This window comes from Acanthochromis polyacanthus, chromosome 1 (assembly GCF_021347895.1).
Source record: "Acanthochromis polyacanthus isolate Apoly-LR-REF ecotype Palm Island chromosome 1, KAUST_Apoly_ChrSc, whole genome shotgun sequence".
NCBI lineage: Eukaryota > Metazoa > Chordata > Actinopteri > Pomacentridae > Acanthochromis > Acanthochromis polyacanthus.
The window spans coordinates 54,509,170-54,529,745 of NC_067113.1; the positions used below are offsets into that span (position 1 = coordinate 54,509,170).

General features: G+C 41.3%; 1 protein-coding gene across 7 annotated transcripts in view; it reads right to left on the reverse strand.

Annotated features, from left to right (window-relative positions):
* Window positions 1-4,722: 4,722 nt before the first annotated feature.
* Window positions 4,723-20,576, reverse strand: part of anks1b (ankyrin repeat and sterile alpha motif domain containing 1B) — a 291,730-nt gene continuing 275,876 nt past the window's right edge. For 3 of the 7 annotated variants that reach the window (XM_051957203.1, XM_051957200.1, XM_022190129.2), the window contains 7 exons: window positions 19,175-19,246; window positions 16,970-17,056; window positions 15,451-15,588; window positions 15,185-15,352; window positions 11,339-11,461; window positions 7,258-7,349; window positions 4,723-6,088 (listed from right to left, as the gene is read on the reverse strand). In XM_051957203.1, coding sequence (XP_051813163.1) covers window positions 6,040-6,088; window positions 7,258-7,349; window positions 11,339-11,461; window positions 15,185-15,352; window positions 15,451-15,588; window positions 16,970-17,056; window positions 19,175-19,246 — 729 coding nt within the window. In that variant the 3' untranslated portion in view covers window positions 4,723-6,039. Of the gene's footprint in view, window positions 7,350-11,338; window positions 11,462-15,184; window positions 15,353-15,450; window positions 15,589-16,969; window positions 17,057-19,174; window positions 19,247-20,576 lie in introns of all 7 variants that reach the window. The other 4 variants (XM_051957205.1, XM_051957212.1, XM_051957207.1 and 1 more) reach the window with 4 other exon arrangements.

The window sequence follows — 20,576 nt, forward strand, 5'->3', positions numbered from 1 at the left end:
CACTGCACATTCTGCACAAGAAATTAATGTGCGTTAGCAAACAAAACCATCTTTCCATTATCAGTCATTTTCCTTCCACAGCACGAATATCAGCACTGCTTCTCGGTGTGTTCCCCTCTCCCTTCATTATCCTGTCCTCATTGTCCCTCTTTGTGCTCAGTTAAGTCCTGCGCCTCCACCTCTGCCAGCAGTGGAAATAAAATGCTGCTGGAGATTTGGGAAACCTAAATACAGCAGCCACTGCACCACTTTCCTCTCTCCTGGTCTAATCTCCCAGAAATAATATCTTGAATTAACTCCCACTCTCCTACTGCCGTGGTCTGCTCTTCATGAAACAATAAAATGCAACAGAATGCACCAAATTGCAGATTAGCAGTAAATCTTCTGTAAACTAATGTCCTGCAGCTTCAGTTCGTTGTCCTCCAACCTCAGAAAACAGCACAGTGGTCTTAACTGTCCAACCTGCACACAGATTGTGAGCCCTTTTCATCTGCGGTTTACAGCTCATGACAAATGCTTGTTCAGCCTTTTAGAGGCTCACTGTAAATGCCAGCCTACTGTCATTTCATAGACAATCCCTCCACACAAGTCGCATTTGGAGAAAAAAAAAAACAGCCCATATAAGACTAAAGACAATGACAGTGGTGTAAATCTTGCAGCAACACCAGGGCTGTTGTAGACGGGAGAAGTTTGTAGTTTATAGCTTATATATATATATATATATATATATATACACACACACACACACACACACACACACATATATATGATGCCTACTGTTGTTTCCTTGTTCTGTATCTCTGAGCTTGTATAAAAAATCCTATAGTTGGTATTTAAAAGTATTTTTTTTAATAGTAACCAAATCTTCTTATTGAATCTGAATCCTTTCAAATGCAGATCCAGCTTCTGTTATTTGGAGACAAGTTAAAAATCACGAAAATACGTGAAAATTCTGATATTTAGTCACTTTTCATTGACTAAAAAGCCAGTATAAAGACAGTTTAACAAAAATAAAATAGATATAACAGAAAATATGAAAAAAAAAAATGTACCTGATGTACTCCAAAACCCACCAGCTGGTTTTTAAATGTATGCAAATCCCCCAAATTAACCCATTTATCGTAGTTAGAAAGTGGAAAAACAAACAAACAGGAAATGTCAGCTGATTTTCCAGTTAACTTACCAATGGTCCAAGAACCAGTGAACCAGTGTTACTTTTGGTTTTGTTTGGAAAGACAGCCAAAATGAAACCTAAAATGGGATATTTCATCAAAATCACTTCATTCTGCATTGATACATGAAAACCAACCGTTTGCTCCAACAGTATTCTGTAAAACTATGTATAAACTACCATTCAGAAGTTTGAGGTCACTTAGAAATGTCTTTATTTTTAAAAGAAAAACTTTTTTGCAATATAATATTAATCATAAATCCAGTCTAGACATTGTTAATGTGGTAAATGACTATTCTAGCTGGAAACGGCTGATCTTCAATGGAATATCTCCATAGGGGTACAGAGGAACATTTCCAGCAACCATCACTCCTGTGTTCTAATGCTACATTGTGTTAGCTAATGGTGTTGAAAGGCTAACTGATGACTAGAAAACCCTGATGTCAGCACATGAATAAAAGTGTGAGCTTTCATAGAAAACACTAGAAATTGTCTGGGTGACCCCAAACTTTTGAATAGTAGTGCATTTTTTATTTTTTAAAGTGCAATCATGAAGTCACTAGTGACTGACAAAAACTTTTCTGCTGAATTGCAGGCTGTGTTTACACAGAGCAGAACAGCACACAAGTATAAAGACAAAATAAAAAGTTTTTGTGATGTATGGCATTAAGCCTTTGTTATACCACGCAAAAGATATCGAAGCAAAAAAAATATAAAATGCCCCAAAACTGCTCAACATTCAGAGAGCTCATTCTAATTAAAATCCAGCTTCAAGCATTTGCAGATACAAAAGTTACAATTAAAAAACTTCAGCTTTAAATATTTACTCACCTTTTGTTGTAGTTTTATTTCTGCAACCAGATAATGAAGGCAGCAGAAGGTATGAAATGCAGATTAAATAAGCACACCTTCTCATTCAATGCTTATTTTTTATATTATTTTCTACAGTGTAGATTGATACTGAAGATTTATACTTTTTTGTTTACATTATTCCATGTGTTTTTATAGTTTTGATGTCTTCAGTATTATCCTACAATGTATAAAATAAATAAAATTGAATAACTGAATGAGAAGGTGCTTGAATGAGTTTCTAAAGATATTTTCATGTCGAGGTCTTTATGTAGGACTTCTGAGTTAATAAGCAGAACATTCTGCAATGATATGACAAATTTTCTGGACTTGCGGTGACAGAACCTGCCAGGTTTTTCCCCCAGAGAGCTGTCACCACTTCTTCGGTCTTGATGAACTACAAACACACCGCTGTTACAGAATAATGTTTACGATCTTTATCTGAGCACTGAACGCTTTAAATGACCGTTATTTGATGTGAGACTGCTGCAGCTGCAGGACCACTCTTGACCGAATCTAAACTTACCTTTTCCACTGTAGGTTTTTCCAAAGCTGTAAGTTGTGTCAGTCAAATCCAGACAGGCTGTGTGGTGAGAACAACCAGAGGGTTTCCAGCTCCCAAACTCTGCCTGCCTCTTCATGTTTGTTTAATTAAATCCCTCAGCGCTAAGCTTTGTTTGATAGTTCCACTCAGTTGACTTATGTTTGTTAATGACTGATTAAATGTTCATAAGTGAGCTTTCATCTGATGTTTGCATCTTTAATATTTCATTCATACATTTAAAGTGCATGTAAGTGTTTCGTTTCACACCTGTGATTTTGTCTGATTTACACAAAGGTAAGATATCTGATGGAAGTTGCATCTAAGGTGACTTTCTAGGTGTGTTTCCATGGTGGTACGTTGCTTTTTTTACTTGCAAAAATCTGTGAAATCATGAGCAGAATGCTTAGTATCTGGACTTGGGCCTCTTATTCAGTGCTTGGAAATCCAGACGAATGCAAGTGAGACTTGCTTAATCAGCTGAGAAGTGAACCTAATGAGGAAACAGACTGCAGTGGCCGTGTTTGAGAACGTACTCATGCACTGAGATTTGTTGCTCATTATGGTTTCATATTGTGGACATTTCTCCAGCAGCGAGTCCCTCTGGTCCAGCACACAGCGGCTGTGACGGTTCGCTGCCTGTTTATCATGGCAGTGTCAATGTATGTTTGTGCTTTTTCAAACATTACATAAGAGCATTTGGGTCAAACTGTGAAAAGATGTGGTCACCATGGAAACCGTTATCAGTTTTATAGACTGTAGACCATTAAAGTTGGATGATTGTGTCGATGAGTAGATCGCTAATTGTCGGCCCATTCGTCTGATTCCCTTGTCAGAATTATTTATGATTTTATATATTGTTTTGATTTGTATTAATATTGGATGTTTTTCTTTAGCACAGCTTGTAATTAAGTCTACTACAGTCCTATATGCTCAGTAAAACTGAGAAGAGCAACAGTCAGCTTTAATAACTACTTCAGATCTTTGTTTACAGTTTCAACAGTCTCATTTGCACTTCAATTTGTGCATCACTAATAAGTTGAGCTTGACTGCCCCTGAGACCTCAGTGACTCTCACAACCCAAAGGTGTGAATCGCTCACAAGGGTTCAGCGAGAGGGAACTTCCCCGCACGGCATAGACAACTCCAGTGGAGGGAGAGGAAGAGGGAAATCTGTAATCAATATTCAACCGATTTATTACACAAAGAGGGATGCCAAAAAATTATTTGGATCTGCAGGAATTTATTAGTACGGGTCTCCTCAGTCCAGCAAGAAGTCAAGACATAGATCAGCTCTGTCTATCAGTGATGATACAAATGATCATTCATGATGGATTCTGAGTGATCTGTAGAAGATAAAGAACCATCCTGTCTCTGTTTCAGCTTTAAGGTGCCAGGAAAAGAGGAGCTGAAGTCACTGACATCATGAACTGGTACCAGACATGAGGTATAAAACACTCATGACTGCATGGAGGGTTAGTTTGACATCAGATGACTTTCAGTCGTCAATAGATTTAGTAACATTACCAATACGTGTTGTTGAAATTATATTATTCACACTATTTAACTGTCCAAACCTCAAAACCCACTGATGGGTTTACAAGGTGGGCCTGTCTTTAAAATTACTACAGTTACACTATTTATCTGATTGATAAACTGACGGACAGTCGGATTCCCAACAGTCCTTAAGGACATCGAGAGGTTTCTTCGGGGAAACAACCAAATCTAAGGTGCAAAACTTAATATTATAGTGAAAACCAGGTCATCGTGAGTAAATAAGTGACAGAAGAAAAACAATATCCAGGAACTGCATGGGCTTCAGAGGTTTAAAAGCTGTTCTGATTAGACCTCAGTTGTTAATAGTTTTATCCATTCCATCTATGAGCACAGATCAAGTTTATTCTAATGTCTGAAAATGCAGCAACATTGCTAAAATAATTCAGACGGGACAATCGCACATGTTCAATCCAAACTCTGACGTGCTTGGCTGTAATTTGTGATGTTGGTTTGTTGACAACCTGTTTGTCCTCAGGTTTCAGTAATTACCTTCATCATTTTATTACTGCCAATAAACAAAACTGTTTAGTTTACAGTCGTCTTATATGTAACGGTTGATAAAAACAAAATAACACACATGACAACATAATCCCAAGGACGATGAATATGGTTGTACAAGTCATAGTTTATTTCATGTGCTTTACAAGGATATAAATAATGGCCAAAATTACAAAAATCAGTGTGCTGGAAGCCCAAGCCTATGTACATTAGTTGGTCAGCAGTGATGTCACCAAATAATCCATGTTAGTCTTCACTCAAAATACAATCTCTACTATCTACCACTTTTTAAATGTCCAACCTTTATTTTGGTACCTTGTTTCCAGTGCCATTTACTGCAAATCCTTTATTCTTTTCTCTTTTACATTACATGTATGAACAATGAGTTGGCAAAATATCTATGTACATTTTATAATTGGATAATGTCTCATCCAAATAATACAGTAATACTGCGTTTAAAATAGTACATCTTCTAGATAAGAGTAGAGCCCCGTGAGAAATGGAGGGTTGACCTGACCTAAGAGATAACTAACCACCTGCAACATTCACTCTCTGTGTACAAGCATCATCATGTAGTTCAGATTTTTTTAAACAATTGCCATCATTCTCAGACCCAAGGTTTCATCTCAGCATATCATAGAAAAATAATGTAACATTAAGACAACAGTAGACAAGAATTGCACAAGAATAATCATAATCATCATGGTAATATAATACTCTCATATTAAACATTAAAATGTCGGGCAATACGAATACTTATTTTTTTTACGCTAGATGCTGTTTTGTTCACATAGGTTCGTCATCCACTATGAGACGCCTGTTGCATCTTGAGCGTGTTGCAGCTAGTCCAATCACATTTACACGCTTGTGCATATATCGCTGTATTATTTTCTGACAGTAAAGAAAATTAAAAAAAAAAAAACAAAAGAGCCAGCCAGACATCCTGGAACCCATACCAACACCGACACATGCCCAATGGTGCCTTTTGTGAACCCGTTGTCTGTTCCCAGCAGATGCCCTGCAACCATACTCACAGTCTCCATGGAGATGCTGACCTCCCAAAAGTTCTAAGGTCATGCCTCCCAGTCGGGCGCATAAAACAGCTCCTGCTGCACAAAGTTGAGGCTGCTTTCAAATAAGTGTACATTCAGAGAAGACGGGCGTCTGTCAAGATGCAGTCCTGCTAGTGTGTGTGTGTGTGCGCGTGTGTGTGTGTGTGTGTGTGTGTGTGTGTGCGTGTGCATGTGTTGGTCCAAAGTGTACTGTGTCAAGCATCATGTGGATGAATGATGTTAAAATTTTGTAGTCAACCTTAAACACTGTGGAGTAGCATCCATGTTTGTAGTCCTTTTGAAAAGTGAGCAAGAGGGTCCTTTGTAGTCCTTTTTGCATTTATGTGTGACAAGGTCCATGTTTAGGGCTGGCTACATTCTTTGCATTCCACAGTAATAGACATGAGCGTCCGGCATTGCCCTGCAAATGAGATGACATCACTTATCGAGAGAGCCCTCACACCCCGCCTCTCCACCGGCCCCCCTGCTCAGCAAATCCAAAATGGCCACCATGCGTCTCACAAGCCACATGCTAAACCTTTAACATACAAGATTTGTTTTCCCCAAATCAAACAAGGTTTATGGGAAGGGAAAAATCCATGTGATTAAAGTAATTCTGAACATACACAAACATGTGCTGAAAAAGGTGCTAGAAAAGCAAAAAATCTCCTACGTCTTCCTGTGTCACAGGTCAAGTTTAAAATATAGCTTGTTAAGGAAATTCACAAGTTTGTTAGTATCTCCAAAAAATAATCTGATATAAAGAATCAAAAAGTTGAAATACATTCTAGTAGCCTGCTGGATGAACCAGTTTGAGTCTAAGTTAGACTGTGCTACATCACCTCTCCTGTAGTTCAGCACTCCTCTTTGATTAAAAAATGATTAAAAAGTCTGAACTTTCCTCCAGTTGTCGTGTTCAGACAACATCCCTCCTCATTGCTGATCCCAGACTGGGATCAGCAGACAGTTAAAACACTGTTACGGCTCTTAGCAGTTTTCTGGTTGCAAATCTCATTCAAGTTGTCAGGGGCAGTTGGACAAAAGGGCTGAAATGAAGAGAAAAGCGAGGGACGGAGGCAGTTGGAGGAGAAAAGGAGGAGAGAGACGAAGCCAAATGGTTGCACCCATCAACAGGAAGAAAAAAAAACAAGAAGCTGGAAGCAGAACAACTGACTGGTTGACTGCTGACTGACCGACAAACAGGAAGTGGAAAAACGGAGCTGACCATTCCCCCTACAGGTGGAGACAGAGAAGTGCACCACAGCCTGGGTTCAAAGGTCATGCGCCAGCCCTGCAGGCAGGAGGACGAGGCCCGGGCCAAAGAGGGGGACAGCAGCAACGAAAGAGAGAAGAGACAAGGAGAAAGAAGAGAGACAACGCAGCGCCAAACATCATCATGCAGTGGACAGGCTCGGCTAACGGGGGCGGGGCGAGATATTTGTTTGTTATTTTCAGCCTGTGAGGTGACGCGGCGGCGTGCCTCACTCGTGCCCAACTCCGGGGCGGGGCCCCGGTATAGGGCAACCTCTGAAAGGCACACACACAGGAGTGGACAAGGCGGGTGTATGTTAGAAAATAGTGGTCTCGTACTTGGTGTTGACTCCTCTCTTGGCCTCCTGACCGGGCTCCACAATCCACGGCACGTTGGCGTGGCCCTTCTGGTCCATGGACGGCTGCTCCATCTGACACAGAAAACAGGGCGAGGGGAAAAATAGAAATAGAAATGTCAAACAGAACAAACTTGGTCAACATTTTTTCAATGCCCTGCATACGCTCAGCTTTGAAAGTACTGCACATTATGACAGAAGAAGATTAGGACCACTGTAAAAACTATAAAGTTCAGATGTTTTTCCAGACTTTCTGCTTCAATCTCGGACTTCAGAATTCTGTTGAGCCTCACAAGGTTCAACGCACCGTTTGGACTCATATCCCCTCACTATATTCTGCACATTTCTTCTGTTCCGCATGAACAGATAGTTTCTTGGTCCAGTCAGGTTCTAATACACTACTGATGCTAAAGAAAGTACAGATGATATGACACCATGCTGCATTTATTGCTCATTCTTCATTTTTAAAGGCTGAGCTCCAAAAACATCCAGCTGCTCTGCTCTGCGGCTGGATAATAGTTACTGTTTGAACTTCTGCTGCGGTTCAATCTGTGCTTCTGTCCAGCGGTTGCAGCTAAATTTGTACCTGTGGTTCTTCTATGACACATGGATTAACATGTTATTTAGGAGATGACAAATATAGTAGCTTCAATACGACACTCAGCTAGCAAAACTGTCACTCCACACAGCACTGCTGCTGAACCTGATTCTCAAGTTTTCTTTCTTAATGCAGCGGCGCAGACGGCTGAGGATGCCCTGATTCACAACCAGCAGTTTACAGGCTACACTGACGGTTTGTAGTGATGGTGTCGGTGCATTGATCGCTTTACTAGCTCAGCTTTCCTTTGAGCCTACCGTATACCTGAACTTCTCAAGAAAGAAACATCTGCCATAAAAGCACAGCAGGTTCAAATAGTAACATCTGGACACCCATAGCACCATAAATTAAACCGCAGTAACAGCAGTAACCACAACCAGCCACAGCTGCACAGTCAGGCAGAGCAGATGGATATTGTCAGAGATCAGCCTTATAAAGTGAATAATCAACAATAAATACATCAAGTTTCACATCACGTCTCCTTTCTGTACAATCTGCAGAATGCTGCTCTAAACTGGCGCTGTCTTATAACTGGAGCCATACACCAAAAAAGAAATATAAAGCATATTGCGAAGGAATGCAAAAGCAGTCCTCAAAAAAATTCTGTGTGACCTTTAAGAGGCTCTGTAAAAATCTGATGTTAATCTCCTGCGACACAGTCCTGAAAAAAAGCCTGGACTCAAATTAATTTTTCACAGTGCCCCTAATCCTCTTCTGTACATATATCCATTGATTTTCTACTTCTTTTGGATGCTTTCAAGCCAGACAGTGCAAACGACCTTTTCCTGGACTTGAAAATCGACTGTAGGGGCAATTTTGAGATACAATTTCATGCTAATAAAGTCAGTGAAATTAGAGTGATACAGTAGGATGAATGAGATACAGGTGGAGGATCTGCTGCTCACAGAGAAATGAGATGGGGGGGGGAAAATAACTGGAATTTGAGGAGATACAGATGAGAAAGCAGAACAAAGCACATGGCCAGAAGCTCACCGTCACACAGAAAAAAAACTAATTTCACAGTGCATGACGCAGCGGAGTCCTGCAGGATAGTACGATAACGTGCTGCATCTGATGCAGCGATCACTTCACATCCAAGCCGGTTAAGTAGAGAGTAAGGCATCCAGTGTGTGTTGGTGCCACTGTGGAACTACTGTAGTTTTAGAGCTGAGAAAGAAACCAAACAATTTACTAAAATACCCCCACGGCAACAATCGAGCAGCTGGGCTGTGTTGCCTTTCCTCCCAGTCTCTTGGTTTGTTGTGAGATGGTTTTAGGGGGAGACTAGAGTTGACTGTGCTGCAGTTTTGAGACTTTAAGTAACTTTGTAAGATCTAAATTTAAACAGCATCCAAATACAGTGGATATTTCTTACAAAAAGCAAAAAAGATGTGCTTTTGCAGGTGTGTCCGAGTGGTTGAAATGAACAGGGTGGGTCTCATCATTCGGTAGTGCACTAACAGAGCCATGCTTCTCTTATCTCCTCTCAACATGCTGCTACAGCAACAATACGGAAACTAACTGTAATATTAATCCAGTTCTCTATCCGCTCCCTCACACACGCTCTCTGGGACGGCCACAGCAAGACCTTATAATCCTGTTTTGGAGTTACAGGATTAAGGACAAACACACAGACACACTTTCGATCTCACAGCACCACAAACACCAGCATGCCCTGTTAAGAACATGTCCAGAGCACCCCCAGGATCAAATTCATCAACCACGCATGAAGCCACTGAATGAACTACTTCTGCCTTCAACATAAATTCTATATCGACACCCTCTTTTTTTTGATTTTCTGCACAAAGCTCAGAAAATACGAGCCTGAAGTAATGCTGCAGGGACGCTGCTTGTGTGATTTGGCTCCACAAATCTTCAAACTGCAGCGAACTCACTGATCCAAAGTGATGCAAAAACATGCTCTTTGCAGTGGGGGTCTATTGCACTTAGCACATTTGAATAATTTCTTGGCACACTGTGTGCTCTGTGGTACAGCTGTCTTCTTTTGATGGCACTTGAAAAATCCTGTGTACACGATGTGCATAAAGTAAGGATGAGCTGGGTCAGAGGTAAAAACACTCCATTGCAAACATTCAGTGAGTGAATTAATGGACTAAAGTTGTAATAAAGTAGCCATCAGTATCAGCTGTATTTTACTGATTCAGAACCGTTTCAACAACGGGGGTAGTTTGGGTGAAATCCTGCTTTTACAATAATGCATGACCAATCAAAATGTAACTGCATTGTAAATACTGTCACGTTTTTCAGCAATAAATAGTAACATTTTATATTCTCCTGATCATGCAGGATTTCACAGTGTGGTATTCATGCTTTCACTTACAGAAAGTAAAGGATCTGAGTACATCCACCATCACTGCTCGTCTCCGTTGATCAAGTTTAACAACCACTAATTAATTACATAAATGAACAGATGTAGTATGTCTTTAGCAAGTCGGGTTGCCACAACCTGACTGCACATCCGCTATAATGGAGGAGGTGATGTAGGCTAGTGGGTTTGCTGTGTGAAGTCAGTCTTGTTAACCGTAACACACAGATAAGCAGAATAGTTACTGAAGGTCTGAGCGTTGTGTTTGCCGTCACTGCTCATGTTAAATGTGACTTACTACAGAAACATTTTCGCAGTAGAAATGAACTTAGACAAAGGAATCTGATCCGTAGCGATGGTGGTCTCTTCTCTGGTGTCTTAAATAGATTCTACTTGACTCTATAGATAATAGTGAGGTCAATCAGGGTGAATGTTATTCACCTGCTAATCAAGCCAGAGCAGATGAACTGGGAATAATGCTCGACTCATGAGGCAAATGCATGAGGAGATGCGAGGAGATGTATGGAGACAACTCGCATGGCGAATGATGCAGATGGATATTCAGGTTCTGGCAGGTTTATAGTAAGTGTTTGCAGTACACTGTTCATTTCAAAGTAGTGCGAGGGGAATTTGCTGAGAAAATCTGAATTTTGGAACCGTTTCGAAGTTGGAACTGGGTATAAATGCCCAACCCTATTTGGTTATAAAGGTGTTTGAATCAGAGGTTACTGAAGAAAAGACTTTATTTCTATCCTTATATCTAGGAGGCAGTGTATCCGCACTCCAAGGGTGGAATTGGTGAGGCGGGGAACATAAAAACTGAATGAAGCACTAAAGTCAAGGTCTGCATTCAGCTTTATATTAGCTGTAAAGAAATGAAGTGGGTTGGCTTTGGAAGATTGGCTGTGCAGTCATTTTAATGGCAGCCCTACTAAATGTTGATATGGAGATAGAGGTATGGTGGGAGCTGAGGAATGACAAACATCAAGACTCACTGCAAACAGAACACACGGGGATGCTGAGTCAGTTGAAGAAAAAGCAACAGAATAAAATGGAAGCACTTACAGATGGCGCTTTCTCCTTGACTAAAAGAAAAATCATGTGGAAATAAAGGATAAGAGAAGGAAAAGCGTGGAGGACCTGTGACTGAGCTTTGTGAGGAAGATGGAAGAGTCGAGGGGGAGGAAGAGGAGGGTGGAGAGGAGGCCGGTGAGGGGTGTAAATGTGGCCCAGTGACCAGCGGCTGGAGGGGGGCATGATGACCTACAGGGGCAGAGGTCATACACAGGTCAAAGAGGGCCTGCTCGGCAACACCAACACAGCAGCAAGGCAAAACCACAGGCGATGACGGCAACTGCATGGCAACAGGGAAAGGCAACACCACTCCAGAAAACCAAAGCAAAAACCATGGCAACAACATGGCAGCAGAGTCATTGCCCTGGCAACAGCGTGGGACAGCAGCATTACTGCAACACAGCAAAACTCAAGCTGGAGAAGGCAATGTTACGCCACATTTATATAGCAACTTCTGCATGGCAACAACACTCCCACCAATATTGAATATGGCACAGCAACTGTACAGCATAGCACTCTGAAAAAGTGGGACTCTCAGTACACACATATTTTAATACTTAGCTCCAGATTCATGGTATGTTGTGTCAACAACTGGAGATAAGTCAGATTTGACTTGTTCCATCATTTGTTAAAGATAGAAGCAAGCGTAAACAGTGATTTATTAACCACCTAAAGCTAAATCTGCTTGGAAACACGCTATTGTCATACAGCTGGTCGGCTTTGCACTTGCTTTAAAAACAGAATTGCGTCAGTCTTGCATGATGACTGTTATGTACTTCAGTGTCATTTTAAAGCTACACTTAGACTGCAGTAACATACCAGTGCTGATCCAGACAACAGTGATATCAGACACTTTCACCCTGATAAGGACAAGTTAAGTGGACGTTGAGGGAGATTTACACGCAGACGTGCTCACATAACGTACACAACACAATAAAAACGACAATGGGAGGGTGAGGGGAAACAAAGCAACCATATTTTAAAGCACAGGGGCTTAAGAGGTGCTGCAGGATGGAGATTATAGCTGGCGGGTGGCAGGAATATTAAGTGAATCCTGCAGTATCTTTGCCTTGCTGCACACCACAAGCCATTAAGTACGCCACACAGTCACATGAACACGGAGGAAAAAAAGCAATTAATGGTTAATGTAATGGTAGTCGACTCAGCAGATTGCGTGTACACATGCCATCGTCCATCATCTCTGTAGACAGGACCACACAAATACTGCATGTGCGCTCCTTTTCTATCTTTTCTCCTCCTCTCATGCTGTCTTTTCTCACCATCTCACATTCACACTAACTTTAGAAAGTGAGAGTCCTGTGAGATTCTTCCATCGCCATCCCTTTCTTTTCATGACTCGCGGTATGCAAATGGGCTTAAATTTGGTCCTCTCTTATAGCAGCCACCGTAACTCTATACCGATCCCTTTAGACATACATGTGCTACCATGCCAGCCAGTGTGTGTCTGCAGAGGAGGGAAGCGTGTTCTGAGTGGGTTTGTGCAACTATTTTAAAGCTCCGTCGGGGGTTAATGGAAGGTTGACAGGTTTACTGATAGACTTAGTGACGCTATGGTTGGAGGAGGCATGACACATGTTCAGGCTTACACAGAAATTCACTGTTGCATGTGGGACACAAGTATCTGATATCACAAAGGCTGGGTATCAAAGGCAGTACTTTATTCTTACCAGCTAAAGTCACCAGCTGGTTAAGGTCCATGCTATGTTTGACCACTGGAAGTGTGATGGAGAAATATTACTGTTTTGGCAAAGGGACGGCAATGAAGAGGATGACGTGAATGGTTTTGTTCCAGGACAAAAAATAAATCTGATTTTCCTGTCAGGTTTGCATGGGGGACGTTATGTGACTGAATGATATAGAATAGCAACACATGTCATGCTAAGGTCATACACAGGTCAGTGGCTATCAGAGGAAGGACACACTGCTCGCATCTGTTTCAGAGCTGAGGGGAGTCTGAAGAACGAACAGAAGCAACGCAGAAACAAGGCGTTAGCTAAGTTTCCAGAACATATTTTTGAACATTTAAGGTCCTGACATAGTGAACATTTAACTTTTCCTTCATTGACTGAGCCTGAAACATGGCAACTTCTAGCTGACATGAATGAATAACTACAAACTTTCCTGATTGAAAAGATTTCCTGAAACTATCCAAATTTTCTCTTGGATTTTTTTTTGCCTGGAAAATCCAGACTAACTTTATTTATGTATTAATATAAATACAAATAAAGGCAGTCTGTCATTGTGATGATAGGAGACGATTTCAAAAAGGAGGGGCTAACGAATGCAGCTTGAACGAGAAAGAACGCACAAACAAATCGACCTTGAAGTTCATGTAGTCCAAACAACAATGGCATGCAGCTGAGAAAGCATCGCGGTGAATGATTACTGCCGTTTTTGTCACAAAAATCTGCGAATACATGGGGTACTCTCAACTACAACACTTATTTTTGAAAAGGCTACGCAACAAAAGACTCCTGAACCATTAGCGGTGTTAGGAATAACTTTGTTTATGTTTGGTTACGGGAGGTGTGCAGGTGTTTTATGGGTAATCCAGGCGCTGAAGATGACGCAGCATTAACTCCCGCCTCCCGTGCTATGATTGGTCATACCAAACTTTCCCGGGAGGGAAATGCGATTCAATTCGCCCAATGCCAAACTGATTCTCCTGTATCTCCTAACATGGAGATAGGAGATTACATGGAGATTCAGTTTGGATTTCCCAAGCTAGGATTTTTTATGACATTTATGCGTTTGCTTCAATTTTGCTGAGCAGTTATATGGTAACAGGTCCATTGTGTAGTTAGTTTGTTGTCTGCCTGCTTCATCTATCTGTCAGCTCTGTCCACATCTTCACAGTTAATAGTCAGGGACGTTCTTGCAGTTTTAAGACTAGATACATTTTTTTCCCCTTTTTCCATGTGTTATGTGACACTGCTAACAACGCAAGGTTTGAATCGAGTCTCCTCAACTGATCAGTTGAAACATCAACGTTGAAGAGCTGGTCCTAACTGATAGCAAAACACAGGTATCATATCCGCATTTGTATAGAACTATCTTGTGATACCCAGTTCTACTTGAAGCAGATTACTGCACATGAACAGAAAGCAATGGGCTGCAAATCCTGTCAAACTCCATCAGATAACTCTGCACACTACATCATTTCTGAGGAGGATCTGATAGACTGGAATGCAGCGCTTCAGTATGTAGCAAACCTCCACATGAGTATTCTTTATCTTCTTGCACAAAGAACACACACACACACACACACACACACCCAGAGTGAGCCTGCGAGCTTCCCTGGAGCCCTATGCAAACAGGCCTCATCAATCAGCCAAGTGTGTAAGAGACTGCAGGGACAGCAAGACCAAATGGATGCTTAACAGATCAAATATCCACCTACACCAATGCCACTCCGTCCACTGGGCCAAGACACACACACACAAAACACAAGCAGTTCTGTATAAAGCCAGAAAACCAAACTCAGAGTTAAAAACGATGTAAATGAGCGGGAATGAGCGACTGGAACGTATCAGAGCGAAAAGATGAAATTATGGACAGATTCCAGTGAAATTTGGACAGTTAATGGGATGTTGGTTAGGGTTGATTTAAAGCAAATACAAAAAAAGCTAAATTTGACTTTAGGAGTTAAAAGTGATGATATCAGAGATGAAAATCCATCCCAAAAAAAACAATACTAATGTAATTTACAAAACAAATTCTGTGCTGTACATTGGTCTGGTTAAAAAAAACAAACCCATCAAAAACTGTTTAAAGTGATAAGATGTTGAGGATCACTCCATTACACCACCATCAAAAACATGTGGTGTTGCTGATGTCTAATATAATTTCAGGATGGATTTTCTATTGCAGCTGCGTGGCAGCTCTGCTTACAGTTTTGCGGATGTTGACTCGGGGTTTGGGGACAGGTTTGCTGGGCTTGCTGTCAAAGCTCTCGGGCAGTGTGGATGATCCGTGGCCGCTCTTCCTGGCCTGGAGCGCCAGCTGGTACGCCACCTCGAAGGCCTGGCCGAGTGTCAGGATGATCTCATAGGCCAGGTTCTGACAGCAAAAGAAAACAGGTGTTAGAATACAATGTGATATTAAATGCACAGCGAGTGTTTCCCCACAGCAGGCGACAGCAGAGTGTCAGTACTGACCACATCAAAAGCAGTGAAGACATGGCAGTAGTGGTGACTGGACTTGAGGTCTTTGGTGATGTAGGCAAAGGTAGACAGATCCTCTGGATCCTGAGCTGCACATGAGATGTTACGAATCTCATGCTCTGCTATGATGTTCTGCAGAGAAAGAAAAAGAGAAAATGGAGGCAGAAAGATAAAGAGGTGCAAAGAGAGACTGTTGGTTATCTCCATCGAGCCACTTCATGGAAAAACAAATCTGATTTATTATTCATCCCAAAACCATAACCGCTATAACACTCTTTTGGTTTGAAAGGCTTCTGGAGTCACCGAGTTGGAATTTGTCCTCTGGTAATGTCACTAGAGAACACTCAGACTTTGTGTTGTGTTAATTAAAGCACATCTCAGTACTGTGAATTATACAACATCAAAGCTACAAGATAAAGTTTCAGTGAGGGCTAGCATTAGAAAAACATTATGTTTAAGTTGGAAGCTACTTTGTGCTGAATGTGGAGAACAGCAGGAACACTGAGAATACATTACATCTTGCTTCAGAATAAGAGAAGAGATGTCCAAGGAATAAAGATTAAAACATAAAAGGAGCATATTGTAGTAAAAATCAATGCAGTGCAGATGATTTCACCAGAGAGAAGAACAAAAACAAGTTACCTAACAATGGGTGAAATGCCACTTTAGTCATCCTGTACAGGGCTGTCTTTGCCCTTTGATTTTATAAAAATAGACCTATTGATTATTTGGTACGATGAGTGAGAAATCCACTCCCTATATTTGTGTATTTGCTGCACTGACGGCAGATAATGTCCTGGAGAGGTGAATACATTTTACTGTTCCTCATCCCCCAAATGAATTTAGTAGTGGTTAATATTCTTTGTTGATTTTGTTATTTGGCTGGCTATTGATTGTCAGACACAAACAAGACCAGAAATAACTAATTGTTGAGCGTCACCAGCTGCCCTCTATATCATCAGTACTGACCAACTTTAATATCTAAATCTGTCCCTGTATATTTTTTTGTATTGTGGATGACCTACTTCAGTCTGCTCTGTGCTGTGCATATTCTCATCTCCTGCTTTTTAGACCAGAACCCCATAATGTTCCTCACTGTAAGAAGAGTCACACTGACTTGAGTTGGATTAGATCCTGCTTTATTACATGAGACAGAATTTTCTGATTTTGTTTTTTCAGACTGAAAATGCTAAAATACACTTCACAACCACCATTTAAACCCCCAATAGAAAAGGGATGAAGATAAACTATGCAAAACAGCTTTTTAAAATAACATTAGCACATGTTCTTTTAAAAATATTTCATTTATAGTTTAGTGGACAGAGTAGAGAGTTATTTTTGTGCTGCTTTGTTTTGTCTATTCCATGCTGTCTGAGCTGGAGCAGAAAGCCATCAGCACTGAGATACTGTGCAGACTTCGACCTCTAAATGTCACTCATGTTCGTGTTCAAAAGCCTGACCTTTCCTGTGTTATTTACAGTAGGTGTCACAGGAAGCGGGATGTGCGTGTTACCTTATTTGTGGCGTCGATAAACTTCACTCCTTTGTAGGACACGGAGAGCACGATGGTCGGCACTTTCTTCATCTGTTCCGTCGACTTCTTGGAGTGCACAAAAACAAAAAAAAGTAGAGACAAAAAGAGGAGAGAGGCAGCAATGACTTTTGAGGAAACAAGTACATAGGTGACACAAAACAGCTGCAGTATTAAAGTGAAAATTCCATTTGGTTGATAGAGATTTAGTTTTAAACCGTATCTGATGGAGTCTGTGGAAAACAATATTGAAAACAATGTATGAGATGGATTAGGTAATAAAACTATCTATTGATGACTTCTTCCTCGATTACCAAAATCAATTCAAATCATCTCCAGAGGTCAAGGCTTGTTTGGCACCTCATGAATACAATCGTGATGCAATTTAGAAGCTACATTTCTAAACCCAATTGACTGCAGCGATGCAAATTCAATAAGTCTATTAGCTTATAAGCCGTATCAGACTCCTACATTGTATCTCTCGCTATTTCTTTTAATTACATACTTACATTGAACTCATTATACAGCGCGCTGCTGTGGAGAATTGTGTGATTTACAGCAATGTCAGCATTTTCCTCTCAGCTGTCATCCTACCTGGCAAAAGCTTTAATATATTCAAAGCTGTGTGATGAGTCTCTTTCCTGCCTGCTCTGTATCACTTTGTGTCTTTCATCACTTGTCATCTCCTCCTCTCCGTTTCCATATTTCTATCTCAGTCCGTCCTTCCTTTCTCCCTCCTTGTCAAATCCACTCCCTGCTATCCTTTCCGTATCCGTTTTCTTTGTTCTGTTCTTTCCTCCCTGCTCGCAGTGCGTTGCTGCTGCAGTTCGACCCTGTCAGGATCAGGTAGGGGCTGAAAAGCTGACAAAGGCAGCTCTACTCGGCTTCGCTGGCAGATGCACGGTTTGGCTGTGAAGTTGGATTTTAAACATCCACATCTACTTCCACTGTGGAGGGACGGATGAAAGGAGGAAAGCTGGGAACGGGGGCGGGTGAAAGCACGTTAGCAATGTTATAAAAACCCAGATATGATGTGCATCTCATTGCACTTAATTACAGCCTTGGTGTGCAGCAACGGTGTGTCGTATTAAGGAAGGAGAGGTGTAGAAGAAGGAAAGATGCTCTCTGATGTGGCAATATAAATATAGAGACAGAGGAGGAGAGAGGAGCTGAAGGCTGTTCTCATGAATATTAAAATTTATCTTCACACTGCAGCAGCACAGGATGAGAGTAAGAGAGTTGAACTGAGGGCCAGAGGAGTGAAGGAGTCAGTGTTACAGTAAAACATGGACATGGATAGTAGGAGACAGACAAGGCCAAAGAGAAACAAGGAACGACAGGAAGAAAAGGAAAGAGTGAGTAGCAGAGCGATGCACAGCGAGAGAACAGATAAGGTGATTAGAGGTAAAAGGGGGATTGAGGGGTATCAAGCCACCCAGGCAGGGATATTAAAAATAAATCCCGCAATACATTTAATCCACCATCATTATATTTACAGTTTAAGTTCAAGTGAGTGTGAGGGCACTCAGACTATCAGACTGTGTCCCAGATTAAAAGGTCTAGTGAGTGTTTTAGGAGAATAAACTTTCCATAGTAAAACCACAAGCATGCATGTTGACTCCTTACCCCATAGAGGCTGTTTAAAAATGAATCAATATGTCTGATAATAAGTGTAATATTACTGAAGTGAGCCCATCTGGACACAGTGCAATTAAAGGATTACATATATAGTACAAAGGATATTACACTTTGGTTCCAAACGTTGTAATAAACTAGAATTACCCTGATGTTGTTGTTGGCTTAGTCTGTCTCTGCCTGCCCACTCTGTAGAGCATATTGGTCTGGCTTATTATTTTTTGGGCTAAGCAAGGGATGTGGCTTTACTGCTGGGTGTAGACGTGGTGGTGGAATGTTTGCATGCAATGAAATGTGATTAAAATGGATAATTCATAGCAAAAAAACCCCAAAAGGACTGCCTTACTGCATGATCAAAAGCCATAACAAAACTCGACATTTTCTGAGTTGTAGAGTGCTGCTTGGAGGTTGTTGTTGTTTTTAAATCGTGAAGGGTATGAACTACCTGAAACGATGGGTGGTTTATATCCACATCCAGTCAGTCTGACTAACGTGAGTTGGATGTTTCTCAGCTTTCCTATCAGAAATGAAACGTGTAAGACTGTGCTTTACCCTCATCTTGGCGCAGGCGTCTTGTGTGGACTCTGTTCCTCTCAGCTCCTTCACCAGCATGGAGCCCAGGTACTGCAGAAAAGATGCAGACAAGCAGATGGTGGGTCAGTACATGTGGGGTAGAAAGAGTGTGAGGTTCTGGTTGCATATAAAATACAAAACAGTGTTAAATAAAAATTGTTCAAAGCCTAAGAATTGTACATGTCTAAGTCTGGTAACAGCAGTAAAATGTCCTTCGTAAGAGCTGGATGAAGGACATTTTCAGCTTCAGCTTACTGAACTGGATGAGACGTTAGGCTGTGATTCTGTTCAGTTTGGTAGCAAATTGAAACCAATTCTTAAAATTACAATAAAACTGGGCCTCTCTGGTGAAGACGTCCCACCTACATTCAGCTTTCCAGATGAGCTCAAGTGGAAATAATAGAGACACAGTATAGCAGCAGGGAGAGTCACCTGCCGTCAGCTCTGTTTGCAGTTTTGATGAGGATGACTGTGATGAACTAGTCCAAGTCATCTTCTCAAATGATGAACAGTCCATCCTGCTGCCATCAGTGACGGCAGGATGATAGGACACCGCTGTTTCAAGCAGCACTGCTCCTGTCTAGGTTCTGACTGGTGGCAGCTGTTTCACTGCCATAGCTTCCAGCAGCGGTGACCCTGCTTTATGCCTTGATCATGATAAAATGGCCTGAGCCACCCTGCCAAATGATCAGCGAGCTGTGCTGCAGCTGAATGCTAAACTAATTCCTGCTGAGGAGGACAGCACAGCCTCAATCAGCAGCACTGCCCATGTTCAGATCAAGGTCCAGCTGCTTTATTGCTGCTTCTAGAAGCTTCTTTTCTGGTCAACCAGTTTCCTTTGATCCATCCTATCACAGTGTATGCTTGCACTGGTCACAAGTTTAGTTTTCTAATAGTCCAGCACTGAATGACTGCAGTAAGGATTCATGCACACAAATGTGTCCTTATTGACATCAAATGACTGACAGCTTTAAACCAAATGACTCCCTTCATCATTAGACCTGTGTAGTTTACACAGTGAGCCCTGGCTAGGTTATAATTACCAACCAGCCCAGAATGGAGTATCACAAACTTGAACAATGAGCTGTTTTCCACTGCAGGAACATGTGGGCCGTTTGAGGGAGACCTGAATGTTTGTGTATGTTCCAAACACAAGAACTGGACCTACTCCAGGGGTTTGTACTTTTGAGTGACCCTAAGGTGGCCAGGGCTTGACACTGGATAGTTGAAGTCAGAGAGGACGGAGTTGATTAGTTAAGGAGAGAGAAGGCAGTCTTCTGTCAAATCTAAATTTCCTCATCGGCCAACATTATAAAACCTCTATTTTTCCATTTCCTATGTTCTTGTAGAAATAGAGTTATGTCCAATAACTATGTTTTTT